General features: G+C 48.2%; 1 protein-coding gene across 1 annotated transcript in view; it reads right to left on the bottom strand.

The window, feature by feature from the left end:
- The window catches only part of CD38 (CD38 molecule), a 38,647-nt gene extending 15,858 nt beyond the window's left edge, over positions 1-22,789 (bottom strand). Inside the window, exon 1 of the mRNA XM_045834472.1 lies at positions 22,367-22,789. Within this exon, the coding sequence (XP_045690428.1) occupies positions 22,367-22,614 (248 nt within the window). The 5' untranslated portion in view covers positions 22,615-22,789. The remainder of the gene's footprint in view (positions 1-22,366) is intronic.
- Between the last annotated feature and the right edge of the window lie 256 nt (positions 22,790-23,045).

Raw genomic sequence — 23,045 nt, 5'->3', positions numbered from 1 at the left:
CATTTAATTCAGTGGCCTTCTCAGCTAGTCCCTGTTTGGATTCCAACTGCCTCCTAAAATTCTTCTACCTCTGTCCTTAGCCACCTCTGCAGGGCTTGAGGCTGGACAAAGTGTAGAGGAGAGACATCTCCCTGAGTTGAAAGAACAAGAGAGCCCTGGCTGGTGTGGCTCAGTGGATTGAGTGCCGGCCTGCAAACCAAAGGGTCTCTGTTTCAATTCCCAGTCAGGGCACACGCCTGGGTTGCGAGCCAGGTCCCCAGTAGGGGGAGCGCGAGAGGCAATCGCACTTTGATGTTTTTCTCCCTCTCTCTGGAAAACAAAATAATAATAATGAAAAAAGAAAGAACAGGAGAAAATTTTCCACAACAAAAAAATCTGGCAGGAAAGAAATGAACATGCACCGAATGCCTACCATATACCAGATGCTTCCGTGAACCTATTCTCACCGAATCACCCCAGACACGATGGAGTCTCACAGAGAACTCACAAACCTCCAATGTTATTTTTATGCTTCTCTGCTACATGGACCCCAGTTCAAAAACATCACCTTCGGTGACCGAAAACCCTCAGGCTAAAAAAGCTAAGGAGGCCCTGGTTTGGAAGGAGCAGAGGCATCGAACAGTGGAGCTGGAACCCACCTCGCGAGCATTTATCACCCAGCTGTCTCCCCTTGCTCTGCCTCAGAGATCAGACGCTCCTCTGGCCCCACCAGTAAGAAGAAAATGGACAAAGACAATGAGCAGCTTGGGGCAGCCTTTACGAAGCTCCTTTTCATCCTTAGAATCAAAAGCCAACATTTCACCCTGGATGGGCGAGTCAGCATTTCTACTGGCATAGGTAGGTAGGTAGGCGGATAGATGACAGGGAGAAGTTGAGTTAAACACTAATATGATGATGATGATAGACAGACAGACAGACAGAAAGGAATTAGGGCGGCAGCGTGCAGAGGTGTCTGCAGGGCTCATCCATACATGCCATGGCAGAAATGGGCCTCAGGATCACCAGTCTGGCTCTCAAAAAGGACAGGCTGTCACTTGGATATTTGCAAAAGTCCACAGCCCTCATTGCGTCCCCCTGGGTAGAGCACGGTTCCCTCACATCCAATGGCAGCCAGGCAAACGCTGTTCTGAGTCAGCGGGTCGGGGCCTGTGGGATTCTGTGTCCGGCAGGGACAGGAGCAGGTCGCTCTGACTGGAGATGCATCGTGGGAGGAGTCAGGCCCACTTCTGCAAGGCCAGCAAACTGTTGTTCTTCCGTGGCTCCTTCACTCCAAAATTAGAGGCCTCGGCTGTGCCACTTATAGGAAGGCCTGCTCCTGAGGACAGGGACTGGGAGGTGGCCGTTGTGAGTCCAGGGACGAGTCCCCGGAGCTCAGTGTGTGCCGGGGGCCCATCCTCGGGGGCCCATCCTCGGGGGCCACCCGAACCAGAGGGGTTGTCGAAGGTCCTCTGGTCCTGTGGTTCTCAGTTCCGGCCACGGCTGAGGACCTCCTGCAGCGCTTTGGAAAAGATACAAAGCCGTGACTCCAGACCAACGGAGTCACAGTGGGGACAGGGGAAAGGGAAGAACCTGCCATTTTCCCACAGCTCCCATTCCCATCCCGCCCAGCACCAGACCTTCCACTTTCTGCCTCATGAGTTTGACTGTTGCGAGTATCCCATATAAGTGGAGCCATATAGTATTTTTCTTTTTGTGTCCGGCTTATTTCATTTAGCACAGTGTCCTCGGGGTTCTCCCATGTTGTGGCACATGCCAGGACTTTTTCCTTCCTTCTGAAGGCTGAGTAATTCCACTGTAGGTGTCCACTACACTGCGTTATCCATCGGTCAGCCACAGACACTTGGTTGCTCCCTCTGTCCATGCTTTGGTCCCACAGATCCTACCGACCAAGGCCCCACTGGGAGCCTCACAATGGGCACTGGGCTGTAAAGAGAAGTCAGCACTATTTCTACCCTCAAAGCACTCACCCCAGCGTGCAGGGCAGAGAAAGAACAAAATTCATTTCAGTTAGAGTGCTGGTGCCTGGCCCGAGGCAGTAAAAGATGAAAACAATGAACAGCAGAAGATAGAAACTGGATGAAACGAAACAAAACAAAAAACCCCAAGAGGCTCTGAATCCTTATTTCGAAACCTGGCATTCCTTTGTGTTGGCTCCTCCAGTTGCTGTGACCCGTGAGCTCTCTGCCTCTGCAGCTGCTGGGAGCTTCCGTCTGACCGCTGCGGCTGTGCTTCCTTGGGTGCGGTCCAGAGCAGTTAGGGAGCTGGGCCAAAAAAGGAGGGGTTCGTGGGGGGGGGCGGTCTGCCCAGTGGAATACAAAGCAGCCCTTGAACAAGGCGTTTATACACAGCTTGGAATAGCCTGGGGAACGGTTATTTTTCTATCCAGTGAGAAAAGCAGGCTTCAACTTCACAGGAAATAGAAAAGCATGCATAGCACACGGGGACCTGGGGCTGTCCCTGGGAAGGCGAATAAAGGGGGACTTCCACTTTTGCCTTGCCTTGCCCTTTATGGTTGGCTCACAACAAAAAATGGATTCACGTTTTACCCAAAAATTAGGGTTACATTTTTTAAATTAAAGGTACAGCATGATCAATTTTTAAAAACTGAAGGAAAAAAACCCACGGTAATCAAACCACCTTATAAAAAGAGTTATAGTTAGCTGCTTTGGGCCTGCCACGTTGTGTTTTCTATAATAAGCACCTATTAGATCTAATATGTTAGATCGAGGCTCAGAACAAAACTCTCATTTTCTTAAGTTGCTTGAGCAACTAAATCACAAAAGTTGGAGGATCTGGGAAGGTCTTAGAACATGGGAGCCTCAGGCCCAAGCTCCCTCAGTCGCCACCTGTTATTTCTGTGCCCTCCCCCTTGTGTCTGTCTACAAGGTGCCTTTCCTCATCCCTCCTCCAGTGAAGGTCAATCTCCAGGCTAGACTTTGTGTTGGTGCCACAGCCCCAGGAGCCAGGGCCTAATGCTGTAAAGTAAGGGCTGGGCTGGGGTGGGGACAGAGCCGCAGCTTCTCCCAGCGGAACCTTCTCTCTGCTTTAGACACGTGCTTTCGCGAGACCTCATTGTCAAGTTGCACTCTCACCAGCTGCAGATCACACCCAGCATCAGGCTGCATGAACACTCTCGAGCAGACAGGTCACAGAGGCACAGGCGGAGCAAGGAAAAGACGACACACCCTACCTACCCCCCTGGTCCTGCCTGCCTTTGGGCAGGGGACGCCCCCCCACCTGGCCCAGAACGACAGGCAAGGGCACTGAGTGAGGCGGTGTGGGTCCCTCACCCAGCTGCTGGGACTGAAATGGGGAAACACCTCTGCCGTATTCCCCAGAGAGCTCTACAGGGTACATGCTCTTCCAGGAACTCGTGTCTCACAGATCCTGAATTTACCTTCTGTAAGGAACCCTTGCACCAAGGACGTCCTGCTGAGGTGGTCAAGAGACAAGGTTGTGTGTTCGAGTCAGTCTCATCGGTGGAAGCACGTGAAGCCCAGCTGACCAGCAGACTAGCCCAGCTCCCTTGCCCCCCTGTCTTTCCCCAGCATCCTCCCTCTTTCCAACTGAAGTAAAGCCTCGCGGGCCAGCTGCTTGCTCCTTCCTCCCGGCGGGGGGGGGGACCAAGAGTGTGCAGGGTGGGACAAGGAGAGGCTGGGGAGGCGAGGGGGAAATGCAGCCCCTGGCACTCGGGAGCCAGCCTGGCACTCACCGCGAGGCCTCGGCGTTCTACTGAACATACTTCACGGGCACCCGTGTCGGGAACGGCCACTGTGTGACCATGATAGACGGCAATAAAAGCAATGTCTAAGTGACAAAAGATGACCAAACATCCTTTTATCATAACACATATAGACAGTGCCTGCTGCTTCCTTACCAATGACAGCTTCAGCTTTGCCTCATCCCTCCAGCCTGGTGGATACAAATTTTTCAGACACCCTATCACATCCCTTCTCCTTCTGGGCAGCATCCATGCAAAACCAGCCTCCGTGAACCTTCCTCAAAAGTCTCCTAAAACAAGCCCAAATCCCGTCAGGTGCTTTCTAACATCCTTGAACGGACCCTCCCCACCTCCGTGAGGCCCCACAGCGAGTGCTCAGCCTTCTTGCAAAGAGCCGGGAAACCTGCCCGTATTCAACTGCAGTGCGTTCCTGGCCGCCTTGGGTTGGGCGCATTGCTGGGAACCGGCAGTCTCGAATGGGATGGTTCACAATCAACGGCCTGGGGAAACCAGCATGCTTGGCAGATGCTCCAGGAACAGCTCCTGAAAGTCTCAATTTGTTCGTAAGTGTCCCTGTTGAGCTGGAGTCTCAGCCTGATGGCAGTTTGCTGCTCGCCCAGCGGGCTGCGCACTAATGTCAGGATTCCAGGTCAACAGCCTGTCCGCTCCTTCCTGCTGCTCTGCTCCTTCCCACAGACCCCAGGCAGTTCCTCACTTACTCTGTTCCCCATGAGCCGGGCCCTCCTGTTCAGTCTCCCCCCTTCTCCCTGCCTCTGGCCTTCCAGGCAGGCTGTCTCCAGGAGCCAGAGGCAAGAGGGTGGAACAGAAGGAGGAAGGGAGCGCACTGGGCAGGGGCTCAGTGGGTAGCTTACACTCACCCGGTCTCTACCCCACACTAGCCCCCTGGGGAGGATGCCAGCGTGACTCCTGTTCCAGAGCCGCTGGTGCTCGGAGAGTTTCGAAACCGGCCCAAGGCCAAACAACTGCCTTCCATTCCTAACTCAGCCCTTTTTCCCGACCAGTGCTGCCTCCCACCAGAAATGTCATCTCACGGGCCTGGTCTCAGAGTGAGGCCGTTCTTTGCAGAAGGGAGGACCTCAGACCCCACAGGGGTTACCCTTTCCCTGGAGCATAGGAGAGGCTGAAGACCAAAATGGGCACAGGTATTCCCAGGTGACGGATACAGTGAGTGGGGTAAGAGGGCACGGGGCACAAGGGGTCAAGTCTTGTGTGGCGACGTCTATGCCAGGGTCAAAAGCAGATGTATTTGGTGGTTAAATCCATTTGGTGCGTTGTCAGCCTACATCAGGGTTCATAGCACTATGCTGACATTTCTCTCTAAACCTACACCCTTCCCACAAATAATTACATTTCAAACCCGTGTCAATGAAGCAACACCGCCTTCATAATGTGCTGCTCACACACCCTGAATCCTCATCCCTAAGAGCATTCAGGTCTTGAGGGGTAATTCCATTCATTCGATGAATCTTCCTGCTGGCAAGTCCGGCATAGTCCGGATGTCTTGGCCCAAAGAAAACAGATGTCTTGGCCCAAAGAAAACAAGCAAGGTCACGCAGTTCCCATTGTTTCTCAAATCCGTGGCTGCGGAGGTGGGTCTTGAAGGCGAAGCCTGCCACCTTGTGGTGGAGTGAGTGATCGGTGAGACTCTCTGAGGCATCTGGGATTTTTCTCAGCAGTCATTAACATCCGAAGACTCTCCAGGCAAAAGGCAAGCTTAGACGGCATTAATTCACTAATTCAGAAAACATCCGTTGAGAATCTAGTCTGTGCCAGGCACATGTGTGAACATGCAGGATGTACCGGTAAATAAAACGGACAGAGTCCCTGTCCTAGCGGGAGTTCACATCCTGTCGGAGCTGCACAGTCAGCAGGAAGCTGCAGAGCACCTTAGACATGTTCCAGTTCTTCGGAAAAGACTAAAGCTAGAGTAAGATGAGTGTGTCAGGAGTGATGCAGAAGGAGGTGGCAGGGCTCAGCATTAAACAGGGTGGACAGTAGCTGACATTTGAGCAAGGAATTGAAGGACGAAAGGGACTTAGTCATGGAGACACCCCAGGGAACAGCATTCCGGGCAGAAGGAACAGGCAGCTCCAACGTGAATGGTGTTTCTGTGAAATCACTGACGGCGAGGACATCACTGTCAGGGGGTATATAGCTTCCTTTTGAGAATCTCCTTACTTTTTTTTTTAATCGTGGCCTTGTCCACTATTTAGAATTCCGCTTTGGGGATAAGTGATTTTGTTTTCACCTGTATAGGTTTTTACTCTCCCCAAACAGTGCTCCCCAAGGGGCATGGTTTGCTTTTATGGTTAGGAAAAAGGAGTCATTGGAAGGAAACAGAATGTGATTCTCTTGCTCTGTGTATTTTTCAGTTTCATGAGCCAGATTTCACGCTCTTTGTTGTCTTCAAACACAAGAGTCCCATTATCCCCTGTTCCAGAGAAATCATGTACCGGTGACACTTTGTTGAAAAAGATAATCCCCGACTCCACCGCCCCTCCTGTCAACTACAAAGTTCCGTGCATATTGTCACTCCTCTCCTTCCAAACTCTTTGAAGCGTGCAAGCACACACACACACACACACACACACACACAATCAATCAATTCTTGATTTCATCTACCATCCTGTTTGTTTTTTTTCTCAGAATCCTCTCCATTCTTCCCACCATCCTTTATTTCAAGAAAACTTTGCCTTGGTAATTTTCTGACACTTCTAAGGGATTCCTTTAATGGCAAGAAAAAAAAATGCCTGACCAGTTCTAAATGTATTTATTGCAAAAAAACAAAAAAACAAAAACAAAACCTTAGCAAACCTGTGTTTAACTGAGTCCCTGTATAAACCGAGACGCCGCTCCGTCTGCCGGCTCCGTGGCCGGTCTCCTCTGGGCTCAGTGGGCTGCCCTGCAGGAGAACCAGGAACTCCCGTGCTCCTGACATGGCCACTATCTACCTACGTGTTATGCTTGCTTTTTAATTATATAACTCAATTACATTGTACATAAACAAATTGAATAAGTGGAAAAGGAACAACTCTGTTTACTAAGTGGCACATCCTGTAGAAATGACCACAGGTGGGTCACTTTAAAAAATGCGATGGAAGTTGACATTGGTACGCCAGTTGTGAAAGGCCACAGGAAACTCGACAAATCCAGATGTATTCTTCACTTAAATGACTTCTCAGCCTGCCTGAAGAAAGCCACCCCTCCAGCAAGCCCGGATTTCTTCCACCACGGACCTCTTCTCATCCACCCAGCCACTACTGAGTTTCTGTTCTCCTTTCCAGAAAAACCCTCGGGGGGGAAAAAAAGTGAAGAAACAGTGAAATCGCATGATGCTGATCCTTATGGAGGTTGGGTAACAAGTAAATGGGGCTGATGTATTTTCTCTGCTTTTACACATGTTTGCAAATTTCCATTGCAGGAAGTCCCAGCCCCACCAGCATGTTTGGGGCTTTTCACAGAAACTGCCAAAAACTGTCTTTGCACATGCTCCTCCTTTTGCCCAGAATGCTCCCTTCCCCAGACATTTCTAGGCTTTGTTCTCCCTCTTGTCTCCAGGCCTTTGCTAATCTGCCAGCGATCTGTGAAGCCCTCTTTATTTTATTACTGTATTTAGAACCCTAAACCCTGCCCCCCCCCCCCACCCCGAATTAGAATAGGAGTTCCATGAGAGCGAGAATTCTGTCTGGTTTGTGCACTGCTCGGTCCCCAGGATCTAGAAGAGCTTGTGGAGCATAGTAGGAGCTCAATAAATGCTTACTGAGTAACAAAGATACTTAAAATTTGGAAGCAAAGCAAAAAGATGGGCCCCGTATCCCTCCAACAATGTATTGATTGGGGAATTATTTGACTGGTTATGCAAGAATTCGCTATCTAGCAGAATGTATATTGGCTTGTCTTTGTTATTTACCATCAAACCTTTGCGGAATTAGTGGGTAACTTGGGGATCTTGTCTGTTGGAGATGTGAATAATTCCTGCCTGGCAGAAAAATATCCCCAAAGGCTTTTACTGCCCTGTAGAACATTGACCGGTTTTATAGCTAACCTATAAATGTCATTATAATATTCCCTTTTAAATACTTATAAATACTCAGTGCCTCCAAGTGTTCTTTGGACTGGCTTTCTCATTTATTGACTCATAAATCTTTGACATATTGATCCCGTATGTTATGAAGGCGGGCTCTTAACTTTGTGAACCTTCTGCTTCAACAAAAGAACTCGAATTATGACGAACCTGGGCTGCCCCTCCTGACTCTTTGCTGTCTGGGGCTCCGGCTCTGCCTTGGACAGCTACGCGACGCACACCCAATCCTCTTGCAACAGGGCTCTTCTTGAATCAGCGAGGGACCCTTGCACACCTGTAGTATCTCCCATCAGGTTTGTCCAAACCAAGCAATCTCGGACCCTTGAACTTCATCAAGTTTCTCATCCTGCTGCCCCTGTAACAGGGTGCAGCCAAGGGGCCCTCCCCCAAAGAAGGATTTGTAATGGGGTCCAGAACGTGGGGTGTCCAGGAAATATTAAGAATATAGTTCACAAGCCTGCACTGGGGGATGGGACACAAGGAGTAGGGCCGTTGAATGATTTTGCACATCAGCAGCTTTGCAGATAACTTCGAGGATGGTCATTTGACGTATCCATAACTTTTGACTGGTTTCATGGATATGTGAAATGGCTGTGGCTGTGCTCCGAGCCAGGGGGATGGGAGTGACTTCCACCCAGGATGCAACTGGGAGGCAGCGCCCCCTTGTTATGGCACCTGTGTGAGAGCTTGCAGGTGACTCCCTTCATACCACGGAGCCACGCCTGCCTGAACTCACTATGTAGCAGCCCCGAAAAGCTGGAAAAAAAAAAAATACAGGAATGCTGGCAGGTGTAGCCAATTGTGGGAGGAGTCGGAAATGGGGCTGCAGAGGAAGACTGGCGTGGGGGTTTAACTCGAGGCACCGCAGCTGTGAAAGGGGACTCACGCAGCTTTGGCGAGAGAGAGGGAGAGCCATACAGCTTTGGGGCTCCCTTGGCCGGGCAGCTTAGGAAGCCGGAAAGCAAGATGTAGCAGCGATGCAGAGCTCTCTCTTAGCAGCTCGGAAGAAGGCAGGAGAGACGCTGCAGGAAGGAAAGGGGTGAAAGGACTCTTGCTGGTGGGCCAGGAGGAGGTGCCACGTGGGTTTGGATTAAGAACTGGAGATCCCAGCAACACAGCTGATGGTGCTGGGAACCGAGGGAGGCCTGCGAGCTGAGCATGGATTACTGGGAAGAACAGGGTGGTACCTGAGCCACAGACTTCTAGTTCTTTTCCTGAGATACAGTACCCCAGGCTGTGCAAAGGGGGGAAGTGATAAGGTACTCAAGACTTGGAAAACTTTAGCTTAAGGTAAAAAGTTATAAGTCTAGCAAGTAATGTGTATGCTAAGCTTTTGTTTCAGAAACTACAGATAAGGCCCATCCTGGCTCCTGGGAAAAGCAGCCGAACTCCTGGGGCACTGGCTAGAGATTACTGCCTGGGGACGTGATGGAGGCATCTGGGCCTTTTGCGTGACCACCCCCCGCCCCCACACACTGCCTTGGGAACAGCTAACTACCGAGAACAGGAAGGCTGCAGCTTCACTCTCCTAATCCTCCCTGAATTTCAAAGCCCTCACCGCACCTTGCTTGTCCTCTCCCACCCCCTTATAAAAGATCTGGCCAGGAAAGAGAAGGCAAAATGGTTTTGCTGGGGTAGGAAACCCCCATCTTCTCGGATCGCCAGCCATCTGAATAAAGCGCCCATAAAAGATTCAATCACTGTCATTGCTTATTGGATTTGGTAGTGACAGGCAGCCCGAACACCGGTGTCTTTTCCCGTTACAGAAGGAGGGACTGTGTGTGTTTGTGGGTGTTTTAAGAGGCTTTGGGATTTTAATGAAGACATTAGGTCATTACTCTTAAGTCTGTATAACCTTTGAATAAATAATTCCTTTCCTTTTCGCCAATGTCTGACATTGAGAGCTATCTATAATCCCCTGGTGGCGGGCAAGGCGAACGTAGTACAGGGGGACCCCGGGGAAGCGGGGTCCCTTCGGTAACAGTGTCTCTCTCCCCGCCCCTGGTCTGTTCGGTAACACCCCGACTGCATGACCCGCCCCTGACCAGGACTCTGAAGCAGCATCACAAATAGATGTCATCTCTTGGAACAAGTCCAACCAACGAGCAGCATCTATGTGCCAGGCTGTCGGGGGTTTTGAGGCTACACCCTGGCTCACCCACGGTGCTGTGAGGAAGCAGCAAGGCCTCCCACGGACACAGGGCTAGGGGCTCAGCACGGGCACTGTGTCCCTCCTGGCTTAGCGCTGAGAGGTGAGATGAACCCAGGCAGGACAGGGCAGCAGCGTTCTGCCACTTTCCCTGCAGGGAGCTGTGACGTCGTTCCAAAGCGGGAAGAGGAAGCACTGCTCTAGGGCACTTGTCTCCCTAGGAGGAAGGGCCCAGTTCCCGCACTGCAGCCTCCACCCCGGAGGCAGAGAGGAAGAGCAGCCGCTGCCTCCCCTGGAGACCTCGGACACGCCCGCCGAGCTGGAGTGGCCAGCCCCAGGCCCTGAGGGCTGCTCAGAGTGCACTCCTTGGAAAGCCACGGGGCCCAGTGGCCCCAGGCTGTGTTGTCAGTCCAGAACCCTGCCCTATCCCTTCCCAGCTCTGGACCTCGGGAAATCACTCCAGGCCTCAGTTTTTTCATCAGCCCAGCGGTTCCGCTGAGTCCAAGGACAGAAAGAGCTGACTTTTAGTCCCCACTGGGCCAAACCACAAGACTGGCTTCATGGACATATGACCAACACAGTCACACAGGGACCCGGGCCCCAAAGGCCCCATGATTGGAGTTGAATGCTCTGCATTTGCTGTTGTGAAATTCTTTCTTCTTTGAAATACTTTCATGTCTTTGATATTTTCAGACACATTAGCTTGCGTCTTTTTTAAAAATTTTACTTGGGCGGCATTGGTTAATAAATTTATACAGGTTTCAGGTGTACGATTCTATAACACATCATCTGTATATTGTATTGTGTGTTCACCACCCAAAGTCAAGTCTCCTTCCATCACCATTTATTCCCCTTTACCCTCTTCTACCGCCCCCACCCCCTTTCCCTCTGGTCATCACTATACTGTCGTCTGTGTCTATGGGTTTGTTTTTCTTTAATCCTTTCACATTTATCACCTAGCCCCGCAACCCACTACCCCCTGACAGCTGTCAGTCTGTTCTCTGTATCCATGAGTTTCTATTTTATTAGTTTCTTTTGTTCATTAGATTCCACATATGAAAGGATTCATATGATACTTGTCTTTCTCTGACGGACTCATTTTTAATTTAGCATAATACTCTCCAGTGCCATCCATGCAAAAAGTAAGGTTTGCTTTTTCACGGCTGAGTAGTATTCCATTGTATAAATGTGCCACAGCTCTTTTTATCCACTCATCTACCAGTGGGCACTTGGGCTGCTTCCTAATGTTGGCTATGGTAAATAACACTGCAATGGACAGAGGAATGCGTATATTCTTTTGAATCAGTTGTTTGATTTTCTTTGGATATATTTCCTAAAGTACAATTGCTGGGTAATAAGTCAGATCCATTTTTATTCATTTTTAATAGTGAACTTATTTCTTTTGCTTTTCTTTTTTTAACTTTATTCTCATTGATGACCCTATTACACATGTCCCCATCATCTCCCCCTTTGCCTGCCTCCGCCCAACCTGCCCTCCCACATCCCCCTAGCCATCCCAGGCTGTTGTCGGTGTCTGTGGGCTACCCATATATTCCCTCCTTTGTTTATTTTCTCTTTTGTTTCCCTTGCCCAAGGAGATACATCAGAAAAAATACTGGGGTATTTAGGGTTCTCTATATACAGTATCATGTCATCTGCAAATAATGACAGTTTAACTTCTTCTTTTTCTATTTGAATGCCTTTTATTTCTTCTTCTTGTCTGACCACTGTGGCTAGCACTTCCAGTACTGTGTTGAATAAGAGGTGAAAGTAGACATCCTTGTCTTATTCCTGATCTTAAAGGAAACACTTTTAGTTTTCGTTCTTTGAGTATGATGCTGGCGGTGGGGTTGTCAGATACGGCCTTTATTATGTCGAGGTGTGTTTCTTCTATTCCCACTTTGCTGATAGTTTTTATCATAAATGGGTGCTAAATTTCATCAAATGCCTTTTCTGTATTTGTTGATGCAATCATGTGATTTTTAGCCTTCATTTTTTAAATGTGGTGTATCATGTTTGTAGATTTGTAAATATTGTACCAACCCTACATCCCCAGATTAAAGCCCACTTGATCACAGTGAATGATCTTTTTAATGTATTGCTGAATCGGGTTTGCTATTATTTTGGTGAGGATTTTAGCATCTATGTTCATCAGGTATCTTGGCCTATAATTTTCTTTCTTTATAATGTCCTTATCTGGTTTTAGAATTAGGATAATGCTGGTCTCATAAAGTGAGCTTGGGAGTCTTCCCTCCTCCAGAATTGTGTTTGGAATAGCATGAGAAGGATAGGTGTTAGTTTTTCTTCAAATGTTTAGTAAAATTCACCTGTGAATCCATCTGGTTCAGGACTTTTGTTTATTGGGAGTTTTTGACTACTGCTTCAATTTCACTAGTTGTAATTGATCTATTCAGATTTTCTAATTCTCCCTGATTCAGCTTTGAAAGTTTGTGTGTTTCTAGGAATTTAACCATTTATTCGGATTGTCCAATTTGTTGATCTATAATTGTTTGTAGTATTTTCTTATAATCCCTTATTCCTTCTGTGTAGTCAATGGTTACTTCCCTTTGTTCGTTTCTGATTTTACTTATTTGGGTCCTCTTTCTTCTTTTCTTGATAAGTCTGGTTAAAGGTTTGTGAATCTTGTTTATCCTTTTTTAAAAAAGCTCTTGGTTTTATTGATCTGTTGTATTTTTTAGACTATTTTATTTGTTTCTACACTAATTTTTATTATTTCATTTCCTCTACTCATTTTGGGCTTTGTTTGTTTTTCCTAGTTCCTTTAAGTGTAAAATGAGACTGTTTATTTGACATTTTCTTGTTTCTTGAAGTAAGCCTGGAAGGCTATGAATGTACCCTTTAGGACTGCTTTAGCTTTGTTCCATAGATTTGGGGTTGTTGTGTTTTCGTTTTTCTTTGTTTCAAGATAGCTTTTGATTTCTTACTTAATCTCATTGCTGACCCATTCATTTTCAGTAACATGTTATTTAGCCTCCACGTCTTTGTGTGTTTCCCCTTTTTTTTCTTGTGATTGATTTCTAGTTTCATACCATTATGGTCAGAAAAGATACTTGGTGTGATTTCAGTCTTCTTAAGTTTACTGAGACTTGTTTTGTGCCCTAACATGGTCTATCCTAGAAAATGTTCCATGTGCACTTAAAAAGGATGTATATTCTGCCACGTGGGGGTGAATGTTGGGGAATTCTCCATGACTTTGTCTTTGTTTTTGTGTTTTGTGAGAGAAGTCCAATGGGACACTGATGTGCACCGGGGGCTGGTCGCCTTGGCTGGCACATGGTCCTGCCTGTGCCTGTTCCTCCACCTCCCTGGAGAGGTTTTCCGCCACCTAATGACCACTGCCACCGTCTGCCACCAGCAGGAGCCTGAGAACAGGAGGGTGGGAGTCAGGCACACCTTCCTCATGTGCCGAGTTACAGGGTGCAACCCCGGACATCTCTGGGGGCCTGCTCTATTCCTGAAAGTACCCTTGTGCCCAAGGGAACTTGACATTAAATAGCGAGTAAAAACCACCTCACAGGTGAAGCAAAATAACTCAGAAAGAAGGAAAAGCTTTCTCCTGCTTTTTGAAAAATGAGTCCCATACTTTCATGCACATGGGCCCCACAAATCACCTTGCCAGCCCTGACTCACTGAGCTAACCCCTCAGGCCCCATTTCTCCATCCATGAGATGTGGCCAGACTTTCCCAACAGGATTCTGATCAATTTTTTAAAGAACCAACTATATAAAGACATTGGACACAACCCATAAACATCAATTCCCAGCTGGTCTTCCTTCAAAATTTCTCAGTGAATTTTGGCAGCTGTTTTCCAAGGGTTTTCCCTTCGAAGAGGAAAGAAGGAAACAGAGGAGGCACGAGTGCTCACTGTGATAAAGAACAAAAGCTTTTTCCAGGGGAAAGCCCCCTTCTCTGGGCTATTAATCGTGGTACCAGAGCAAGGCCGGCAGCCGGACCTCAGCAGGGAACACCACGGACATTTCTAGGAACAACATACTGACCAAAGAGTGCAGCAATGCCATTTCTCCTTCTTCCTCTCCTCTCTTCTCTGCTGTCTCTCACTCAGCCATTGGACATGCTCACTCCGAGACTTCCAGCTAACCTCTGGAAGATTCTGTCCCCAGGGCCACGTTTGTTCAGATGTCTTGGCAGCAGCCCAGGTCCCACAGGCCCCAAACTCAGTTCATTGGCATATACACTCTACTCCACCCTTCCTTCTACAAATAAGTCAGCTCTGGGGTTGACTTCCCTCTCGCAACCACAGCAGCACCCGGGCCCCATGGCTCGGAGCCTTGTTCCACTTTCCTTATTTACCTTCCACATTTAGTCAGGTGTGTCTCAGACTCTCTGGACACTGGTCTCTGTCTTAAAACCCCAGAATTCAAGGTGGGATTGAAGCAAAGTTGATGATCACAGAACTGAGCATTGAGGACGCACAGGTGAGCGTGAGGCCATGCAAAGCTCTGATGGAGTTCGGGTCTAACTGGCAATAGACGTTGAGCAGGTGGCCATTCCATCACTCCCTAAAGAAAACACGCTGGAATTCTGTCCTGTGCAAGTACGGTCATTCTCAGAGTCCCTCGTGTGCTGAGAAAGTCCAGGTAGTGAGTGGTCCAACCAAAGGTCCAGACTCTCCCACCAGTGAGAGCTTCCCAAGGTCCCACAACCTTTAAAGAGTGTTGGTCCATCAAGTGGCCCAATCTCTGTGCCCCCAGGGGGAGCATCTTATCCATCTCCTGGGCTGTGTTCAATAGCACAACACGCACTATTCAGAACACACTGTCGATGAAATTCTGTCGTGAAAGGAAGACCTCAGATGCTACTTCTTTCATGGAGCCCTTCCTGGCTCTGCCCTACCAGCTGGTGATGCTCATTTCTGAATCTCTGTAGCATTGTGCTGGCACTTGGTTCATGGAAGTTCACATATTTCCTTGTTTGAGTGTATCTGAGACACGCCTACAGGATCTGGCAAACAGCTAACAGCACAGAAGCACCCCACTTCCACCCCCTGGGGCCCATCTCGCCCATGTCCAAGCCCATTGCTGTCATAGATCACACTGTCCTGCGGTATTCAGTTTCCAGGCCAGCCCTCCCCCACCACGCCTGCAGGACCCTGGAGAGCAGGACCTGGGTTTTCTTCCTCCCTGAAACCCCCATGCCCAGCCCCAGCCCCAGGCACCCAGTAAGCCTTTACTAAGTGTTAACTAAGTGTTTGCTTTTTTGTACATTTTGCACTAATAAATGCCACTGAATGGAAGTTAATAAAATGCTAAAGTCATTAAAATGAGAGACACGGGGAAGTAAAATTGAAGAAGTGGCCCCAGGAAATCTTGCTAGAAACTTTGAAGAGGAAAGAGAAGCCGAAAGAAACTGTGAAACGAAGATAAAGGAATCAGAAAGATAGTGTGGGCACAGAAATGATCATTACAAGACAGGGTAAGAGGGATGAAGAGTTTGTTCTGAATAAGTGTCTCACTATGCACTTGTTTCAACCAGCACAATGTGGACCTGATTTCGATTAAGCAAGCACCTATTAAGAGACTATAACGTGATGAGCAATGTGCTGGACAACAAGCGACACAGAACTGGATGAAACAGTCCCTGTGCTCCAGGGCCCTAGCAGCTCCCGGGGCAGGGATGAGGAGAGCTGTCGTAGAAGGTCAGGCTCCCGCCCCCAGGCAGACAGTGGCTGTCAGCATGGGTGCCTGCAGTTCATGGACATGGCTGGGTTTCTCCAAGCAGAGAAGATGCATGCAAATGAAGGCACATCGTCTAGGCACCTGCCTTGACACCCGTGTTACTCTGGGAGCACCCATTTCTCCCATGTTACCCTGGGAGCTGTCCATTTCTTCCTGCAGGCTCCACCCCACTCTTCCACATTCCCTGGGTCCTAACGTTTCCCAGATGCTGGACACTCCCCACAGTATCAATCTGCTTTCGTGAGTCTTGGGCCACACATCTCTCAGGTTGCATATGCCCAGAGCCATCTTGGTCAGAAGGTAGCTCTCGTGTGTGAAGCTTTAGACAGGATGGCTAGGTGTGACCTCTTCAGGAGTTGTCTGTATTTAATGCTCCTGGTTTAACTCAAAAGGGGCTCACCTTGCTAATGAGAGACAAGTTTCAACACTAAAAAGTTGGTAGAAAGTGAGTTCTGTGAGAGTTAGAGATACTGGGGAAAAAAACCAAAGAAAAGGAACGTGTAAAGGAGATAAAGTTCTACAGCCTACAAAACAAACAAACAAACAAACAGAACACCACAAAGCTATTGCCCAAAAGAGAAATTGATGGATTTCAGAAGTGGTGGTATTAAAAAGTTTATCTAGGAGATACATTAATTATATTTTTCTTTTTTTCTACTATTTATAATATACTAGCTTGTATACCATTCAGTTAATTCAACTCGGTATTTCTGCTTATTACATTCCCGGCACAGTTTCAGGTCCTTCAGGTATTATCGCTCAACGAGCAGTCCTTAGACTCCAGGAGCTTATGTTCCAGGTGGCATGTAGTAGACGTGTCATTTGTTTGTTTTATCATTTAAAAAAAAATTCTTATTGTTGTTCAAAAACAGTCGTCCCCACTTGTCCCCCATTACTCTCCCCTGCCCTACCCACCCCCACCTCCCACATTCCATCTTTCCCCCTGTTGTCCTTGTCCACGGGTCCATTATACATACATGTGCCTTGACTTCACCCTTCCCCTTCTTTCCCCCGTTGTCCCCTCCCACCTGCCCTCTGGTCACTGTTCAGTTTGTTCTTTATTTCCATGTCTCTGGTTCTATTTTGCTCTCTTGTTTGTTTTGTTGATTAGGTTCCACTTATAGGTGAGATCACGTTTTTAAATATAGTCCATGAAAGGTAATCAGGTAGAAAGAACAACAGATATAACAGAAAAAAAAAACAAAACAAGATGAAACTGAAAAAAGAAACATGAAGACGGGGTAAGGCTACCCACAAAATCTATGCCGCTCCCCTGTCCAGGGCTGGTGCTTCCATACCCTTTGAATCTGGGCTGAAGATTCCAGGTGGCATGTAATAGACTCGTGACTGTTTCAACCAATGTAATGTGCTGGAAGCAAGTGCCAGGTACGGGGCTGAAACTTTAAGAACACAAGCCAGCCCCCACGTTTAAGAGTTTAGGAACTCTGAAGGCATCCCGCTGCACCAGGGAGAGACCATGTGGTGAGGTCGCAGGACAGAAGCCCGGAGATGCTACAAAGAGAAAGAGAGGGACGGCCATCCAGCTGAGCCCATGGCCACGGCTCCACCCTGTAAGTGTGATATTTTGCATGTCCCAGCCAAGTCAGGCCTTCAGGTGCCCACCGCCCCAGCTGACACCACGTGAGGCACGCCTCTGTGCTGATCCCAGTCAACCCACAGACTCATGAGAGATAATAGGTGCTTGTTGTTTTAAGTCACTATGTTTTAGGGTAGTTAATGATGCAGCAATCGACTACCAAACCAGGAAGGGGTGCCTGGGGTGAGGTGCTACATGATGAAAACCTAACACGTGTGTACGATGGTTCCTTTTATGTGTCAACTTGGCTAGGCCATGGTACCTAGATACATGGTCCAACACATCTGGATATCTCTGTGAAGGTATTCTGAGATGAGATTAACATTAAGTCAATGGACTTTGAGTAAAGCAGATTATTCCTCATAAATGGATGAGCCTCTTTTGATCAGCTGAAGACATTAAGAAAAAGACTCACACCGCCCCTGCCAGGAAAGGGAATTCTGCCGGCCAATGGCCTGCAGACTCGATCGAGCTGCAACAGGAGCTCTTCCCTGGGTCGCCAGCCTGCCTGCCGGCCTGCCCTGCAGGTTTGGGGCTTGTCGGCCTCCACCATCCCATGAGCCGATTCCTTAAAGTCAATCAGGGCTCATCTCTCTGTCACCGTGGAGAGCCCTGACTACCATAACATGGCATTAACACTGGGGACTGAGGAGCAGGCATAAGCAAGGCCTCGAGGACACTGTTTATGAGGGCTGGACAGACACAGAGGAAAGTGTTATTGGAGGCTAGGAGGAAGATGACCCATGTTACGTAGTGGTGGAAAGTTTAGTAACACTGGCACCTGCGCTAATGGAGCTAAAAGAATGTATAGATTTGGCTAAGGAGAGTTCCAAGCAGATTGTTAAAAGTGCCAACTCATTCTTCTCAGCTGTGTATGGTGAGGTACAGAGAAAAAGAGAAAAATGAACTAAAAAAAGAACTGTTCTCCTTTTTTTTTTAGCAGAATTGAGAGAAAATATTTCCAGGTGAGGTACTGCTGAGTTGGAAAACAAAACTGCTTGTTATCCCCCATAGTTCGAGGTTAAAGACTATCAAAACAAGAAATGGTCTCAAGGCAAAGACCACATCCAGGACACTGAGAGTAAAGCGCGTTCACAGAGCCAAGAGTTCAAGGGTGTGAGTGTAAGGCTCTGAGACTTCAAGGAGAAAGAGCGAGACCCAGCCTGTCCGGCATCCCGGGTGACACCAGCCTTTTAGCTGACCCCTCCAAGGTGTCTTTCCCGTGGGTGACATCCAGTCTATCTGGATATGACAGCTTCGTTGGGCACTCAGACGACTTCGGCCCCAGTCGGCATCATAAGCAGCAGAAGAACCGCCCAACCGAGCCCAACCAACCTACCGAGTCACGTGAAATCACCACATGGTTTGTGTTTTAAGCCGCTAAGTTTTCGGGTGACTTCTTACTTAGTAATAGATAAGAAAAATACCAATTATGGATCCTGAAGAATAATAAGGAAGGAGACCTATGATAATTCCATTTTTAACCCAGCAGTGCCATAGTTTACTGTCTTTCATTTGTACATTCAGTTTTACTGTAGGTAGTTACAACTATTATATATGTGATTTTTATGCTGGTTTTGTTTTGCTTGGTAATCCATATTACATTTTATATGTTAATACATAGTTTAGATAAACACCTGCAAAAGTTAAAAGAATCAGGTCAAAGTGGAAATACCAGGTTAAATAATTGACATAAATTGCTTTAGCCCAATATAAAAAAACTAGGCAGGAGAGAGTAATCTAGCAAGGTATAGATTTCCTGATTTATCAGGGAAAAGATTGCTGATGTTAAGAAGGTGTGATTATAAGGGCAATCGTGTGCCAAAGTTTCGACAACATAGAAAGGAGGAAGAAATTATTCATTAGTCATGACTTTGAGGTTAAAGTCTCCCAGGAGACAACAAATTAAATTTGATTCAAGGACAACAGGCACTGAGAAAGAAAACACCACATATATAAAATATATAAAATATGTAAAGAACTCCCATAAAAAGAAATAAACAAGTAGCTCAGTAGAAATTAGTAAGAATCTGAACAAGAATTCACACATATACACACTCTATATATATATGGCCAATAACAGTGTAGAACGTGCTAAGACTCACTGACAATCAGGGAACAATTAGATGTTACTTCTTTCATAAGGAAGCATGGCTGAGACTACCCAGCCATGATGAGACTTTGGGAAAGCCTGTCCTCTGACAGATGGTGACGGGGGTATAAAGTAGTGCAGTCATTTTGGAGGGAATTTAGAAATACTTATTAACATTTTAAATATGCATAATTCTCCCTTCAGTCCAGAAACACCACCACTAGAAATCTATCCTACAGACACATAAGTACACAAAGACACCTATATGAAGATATTCATGGAGACGCGTCTCTCCCAGCTAGGATGGCAGCCTCATGAGGTTGGGAACTTTGTCATTAGATCCTACACGGTTGGTAGCTACGCCACTTCCTGAAACACAGCAGAGGCTCTGCAAATACTTGTTGAATCAGCGAGTGGGACTGAAAATTGGAAATCAATTTTCTGTCACTAGGAAATATTTACATCTACCCTATGGAATACTACAAGCTATTAAAAAAAATATGAAATAAACCTATGTATACCAGCTTTGGAATGTCTCTAAGACCAAGTGTTCAGTTAAAAAAAAAAGAATAATGGTAAAAAGTTAAAAATAACATAAATCCCGCCATGAGAGAACTGACTTGCTAGATTGTGATTTAAATAAATATAATTATGCAGCTACTGTGTTGATGTTGGCCTTGATCTACATTTATTGTTGAAAGATGTCTGTTATATTGCATTTCCAAAAAAATGTTAGCATTTTCACCGCTTAGTGCATATCGGGGTAATTGCTCCTCGTCCTCATAATCTCTCAGTGTGGTCGGTCCTCTCCTTCCGCTCCACAGTCAGGACCACTGCGCGCAGCACGGACAGAGTAAGCCCGTCGCCCAGAGTGACTGTGGCAGAGCCCAGCCATGGGGCTCCAGAGCTCCTTGTCCAAGCCACACAAGGACGAGCTGGCCGTGGGCTCAGGGTTTGGCCCAGTGACGCAGCATGATTATGAATAGCATCCTCTTTCCTTTCAGAATGCCTCCAGATAGGGCCCACGACTTTTGTGGTGGTCACTCTACCGCCGCAGGGACTGAGTTCATTCTTTGGAGCCAGTTTTTTGCAGTGTCCTCAAACTCCCACCTCTGTCTGCTCATATGGAAAAAGGGACAGCAATTTTCTCTGCCCTGTATGTTGTTAAAGATAAATGATTTGATGGCTTTTTTAAAGATTTTATCTACTCATTTTTAGAGAGGGAAGGGAGGGAGAAAGAGAGAGAGAGAGAGAGAAATCAATGTGCAGTTGCTGGGGGCCGTGACCTACAACCCAGGTATGTGCCCTGACTGGGAATTGAACCTGCAATGCCTGGTTCGCAGCCCACACTCAATCCACTGAGCTACACCAGCCAGGGCTTGATTTGATGTTTTTAAGTGCCTGGCACATAGCACCACATACCATTGCTAACCCACTTACAGTGTGTGTACATGTGCGTGAGATATCTGGATGCTCAAAAAATACTAGCAGAAGGTATCCCGTTAATATTTTAAACACATGTACATGCACACGTGTGTGTGCTGAACATATGAGTGTACATATGTGTTTGATGGTGAGCAAGCATCCTGACAAACATTCCAATGCCACGTGGCTTCCGTGGAGCATCCTGCCTGCCATGCAGATGTGCTGACCAAAGACGACTGAGCAGCAAACACTTCTAAATGTTAAATTAAGGTGAGAATTAAAAGGTCGCTTTTATCGTCAGCAATTCAGATGGGGTATCAGTTAATTTCACTGGTGCTCTGTCACAAGCTGAAGGAACATCTCAACTTCTGGTTTCTCTATTAGTTAACTACTTAATTATTTGTAAACAAATCTGAAGGGACCCTGGCAAGCGTGGGCTTGAACAATTTGAGGAAGACCTCGGGGATCTGCATGAGAACCCAACGCTTGAGCGCAAGCAGGGAGGCGGGAAGGCAGGGGACTGGGGGGAGGGGGAGGTCTCGCTGCTTCCTGCCCTGAACTGCAGGTGTCTCAGCGGCGGAACTGTGCAATCTCTAACTTGACAGCTTAAAACTGTGTCTCTCCCTGCTGCCTTTGGCAGCCTGAGAAGTCGCTTTTACTTGCCAGCGTGTTGTACTTCGTGTACAGCTCCACAAATGTGTGCCACCGCCGAAGCCGTGCCCTGGGAACAGCAGTCAAGAAGGTGGTTCGCTTTGGGGAGAGATCAGGAGGGAGCTGGGAGGGGGTGCGAGGAACCTTCGGGAAAGGTCCCACTGCTCCGTGCGGGTGCGGGCGGTGTTTGGGGGTTTGGACAGATTCGTCGAGCTAATTAAGATAATCCTCGTGTAAAGGGTAGCTCAATTGTTGAAGGTGTTATTTCTTGGTTTTGTCTCGTTAATGAGTTCTCTAGTTACAGTTATTGCCCGACGCGCAAAAGGCATCCGGGTGCTGTTTTCTATTAATGAATGAAACTCTTTTCAGAGAGCCGGCCCTTCTGACTTCATCCCGCCACCACAAGCTCCAGAAGCTACTTAGGAAGGTGTCATCTGTCACCGTGCTCAGAGACAGTGGAAGGAAACCTCAGCGCAGTAGAAAATGCTACCAAACCCCATCTGACCCCCTACGCGCACCTGCACCTGCGGTGGTTTTCGGTCCCTGCAGCGGGGCCGGGAGCCCTGAGGCAGGCTGCGGGTCAGGACTGCCTGCGCACCGCGGACCTTGCCCAGAGAGCAGTCATCTCTGCCGAGAGTTCACAGCTGAGCCGGCGCGGCCAGCGAGCTGCGCTCTCCGCCGCACACTCGGTGCCACCGTCCCTCACTGCGCCCCCAGCTCCTGCAAGGAACGCGAGGAATTGCAAGCCGGGTACTTGGTGAGCAGCACTGCCCCACGGGCTCTCAGCTGACCCGAAACAGAAAATGCTTTGTTTCAGTAATCCAGAGAGCTCCCCAGTGCCCGGTGGCCCGCTGTGCGCCGTAACCACCGCGCGAGGTGCCCAGCGGTGCGCCACTGACGCCAACTCACCTCAGCTCCGGCCGCTTGATTTGAGTGTAAGTGTAGCATCGTCCCAGGACGATCTCGGGAAAATGGGGGGTGGTGGGCCTCCCATTCCACCTCTTGTGCGTGTGCGCCCGGCCAAACTTCGGGATGACAACCACCACCACCACAACCACGACAATCGCCACCACAACCAGGACGCACAGGATGCCGAGCCAGATCTTGACTTTCTTGGAGAGATTGCAGCAGGGCCTCTCCTCTGACTCGGGGTCCATTGCAGGGTCGGTCAGGCTCAGTCGGAGGACAGGACTGGCCAGAGGTTGGGCAGGAAGAGGGAAGAGAGCTGCCTCTTTGGGAAACTGCACCTCCCCTCTTATCTTTCACTTGCCTTTTCTGCATTTCCTTTCTAACCCTAACCCACCCCACCCCTCCTTCAAACTTCCCTGGCCAGCTGGACCAATAAGAATTGAAAGGACTTTATAAGACTTTAACAAAAGGCAGCCACCTTAAACTTACCCTGCAGATGCTTGCATAACTCCCTATGTTCTTGCACCTTTCCGCCAGCTCCCTTTGTCAGACTTGGACTTCAGACTTTGGCTGCACAGCTTCCTGGGAAAGGCGAAGGCTGGCTGCCTTCCTATGCACCTCTGTACCGGCAATACCCTTCACGGGCCGAGGGATGCCGTGCCTCTGCTCTGTGCGCGGA

This window comes from Phyllostomus hastatus, unplaced genomic scaffold (assembly GCF_019186645.2).
Source record: "Phyllostomus hastatus isolate PE091 unplaced genomic scaffold, TTU_PhHast_1.1 phas_contig_196, whole genome shotgun sequence".
NCBI classification, from domain to species: domain Eukaryota; kingdom Metazoa; phylum Chordata; class Mammalia; order Chiroptera; family Phyllostomidae; genus Phyllostomus; species Phyllostomus hastatus.
This window is presented reverse-complemented; position numbering and strand designations above follow the sequence as displayed.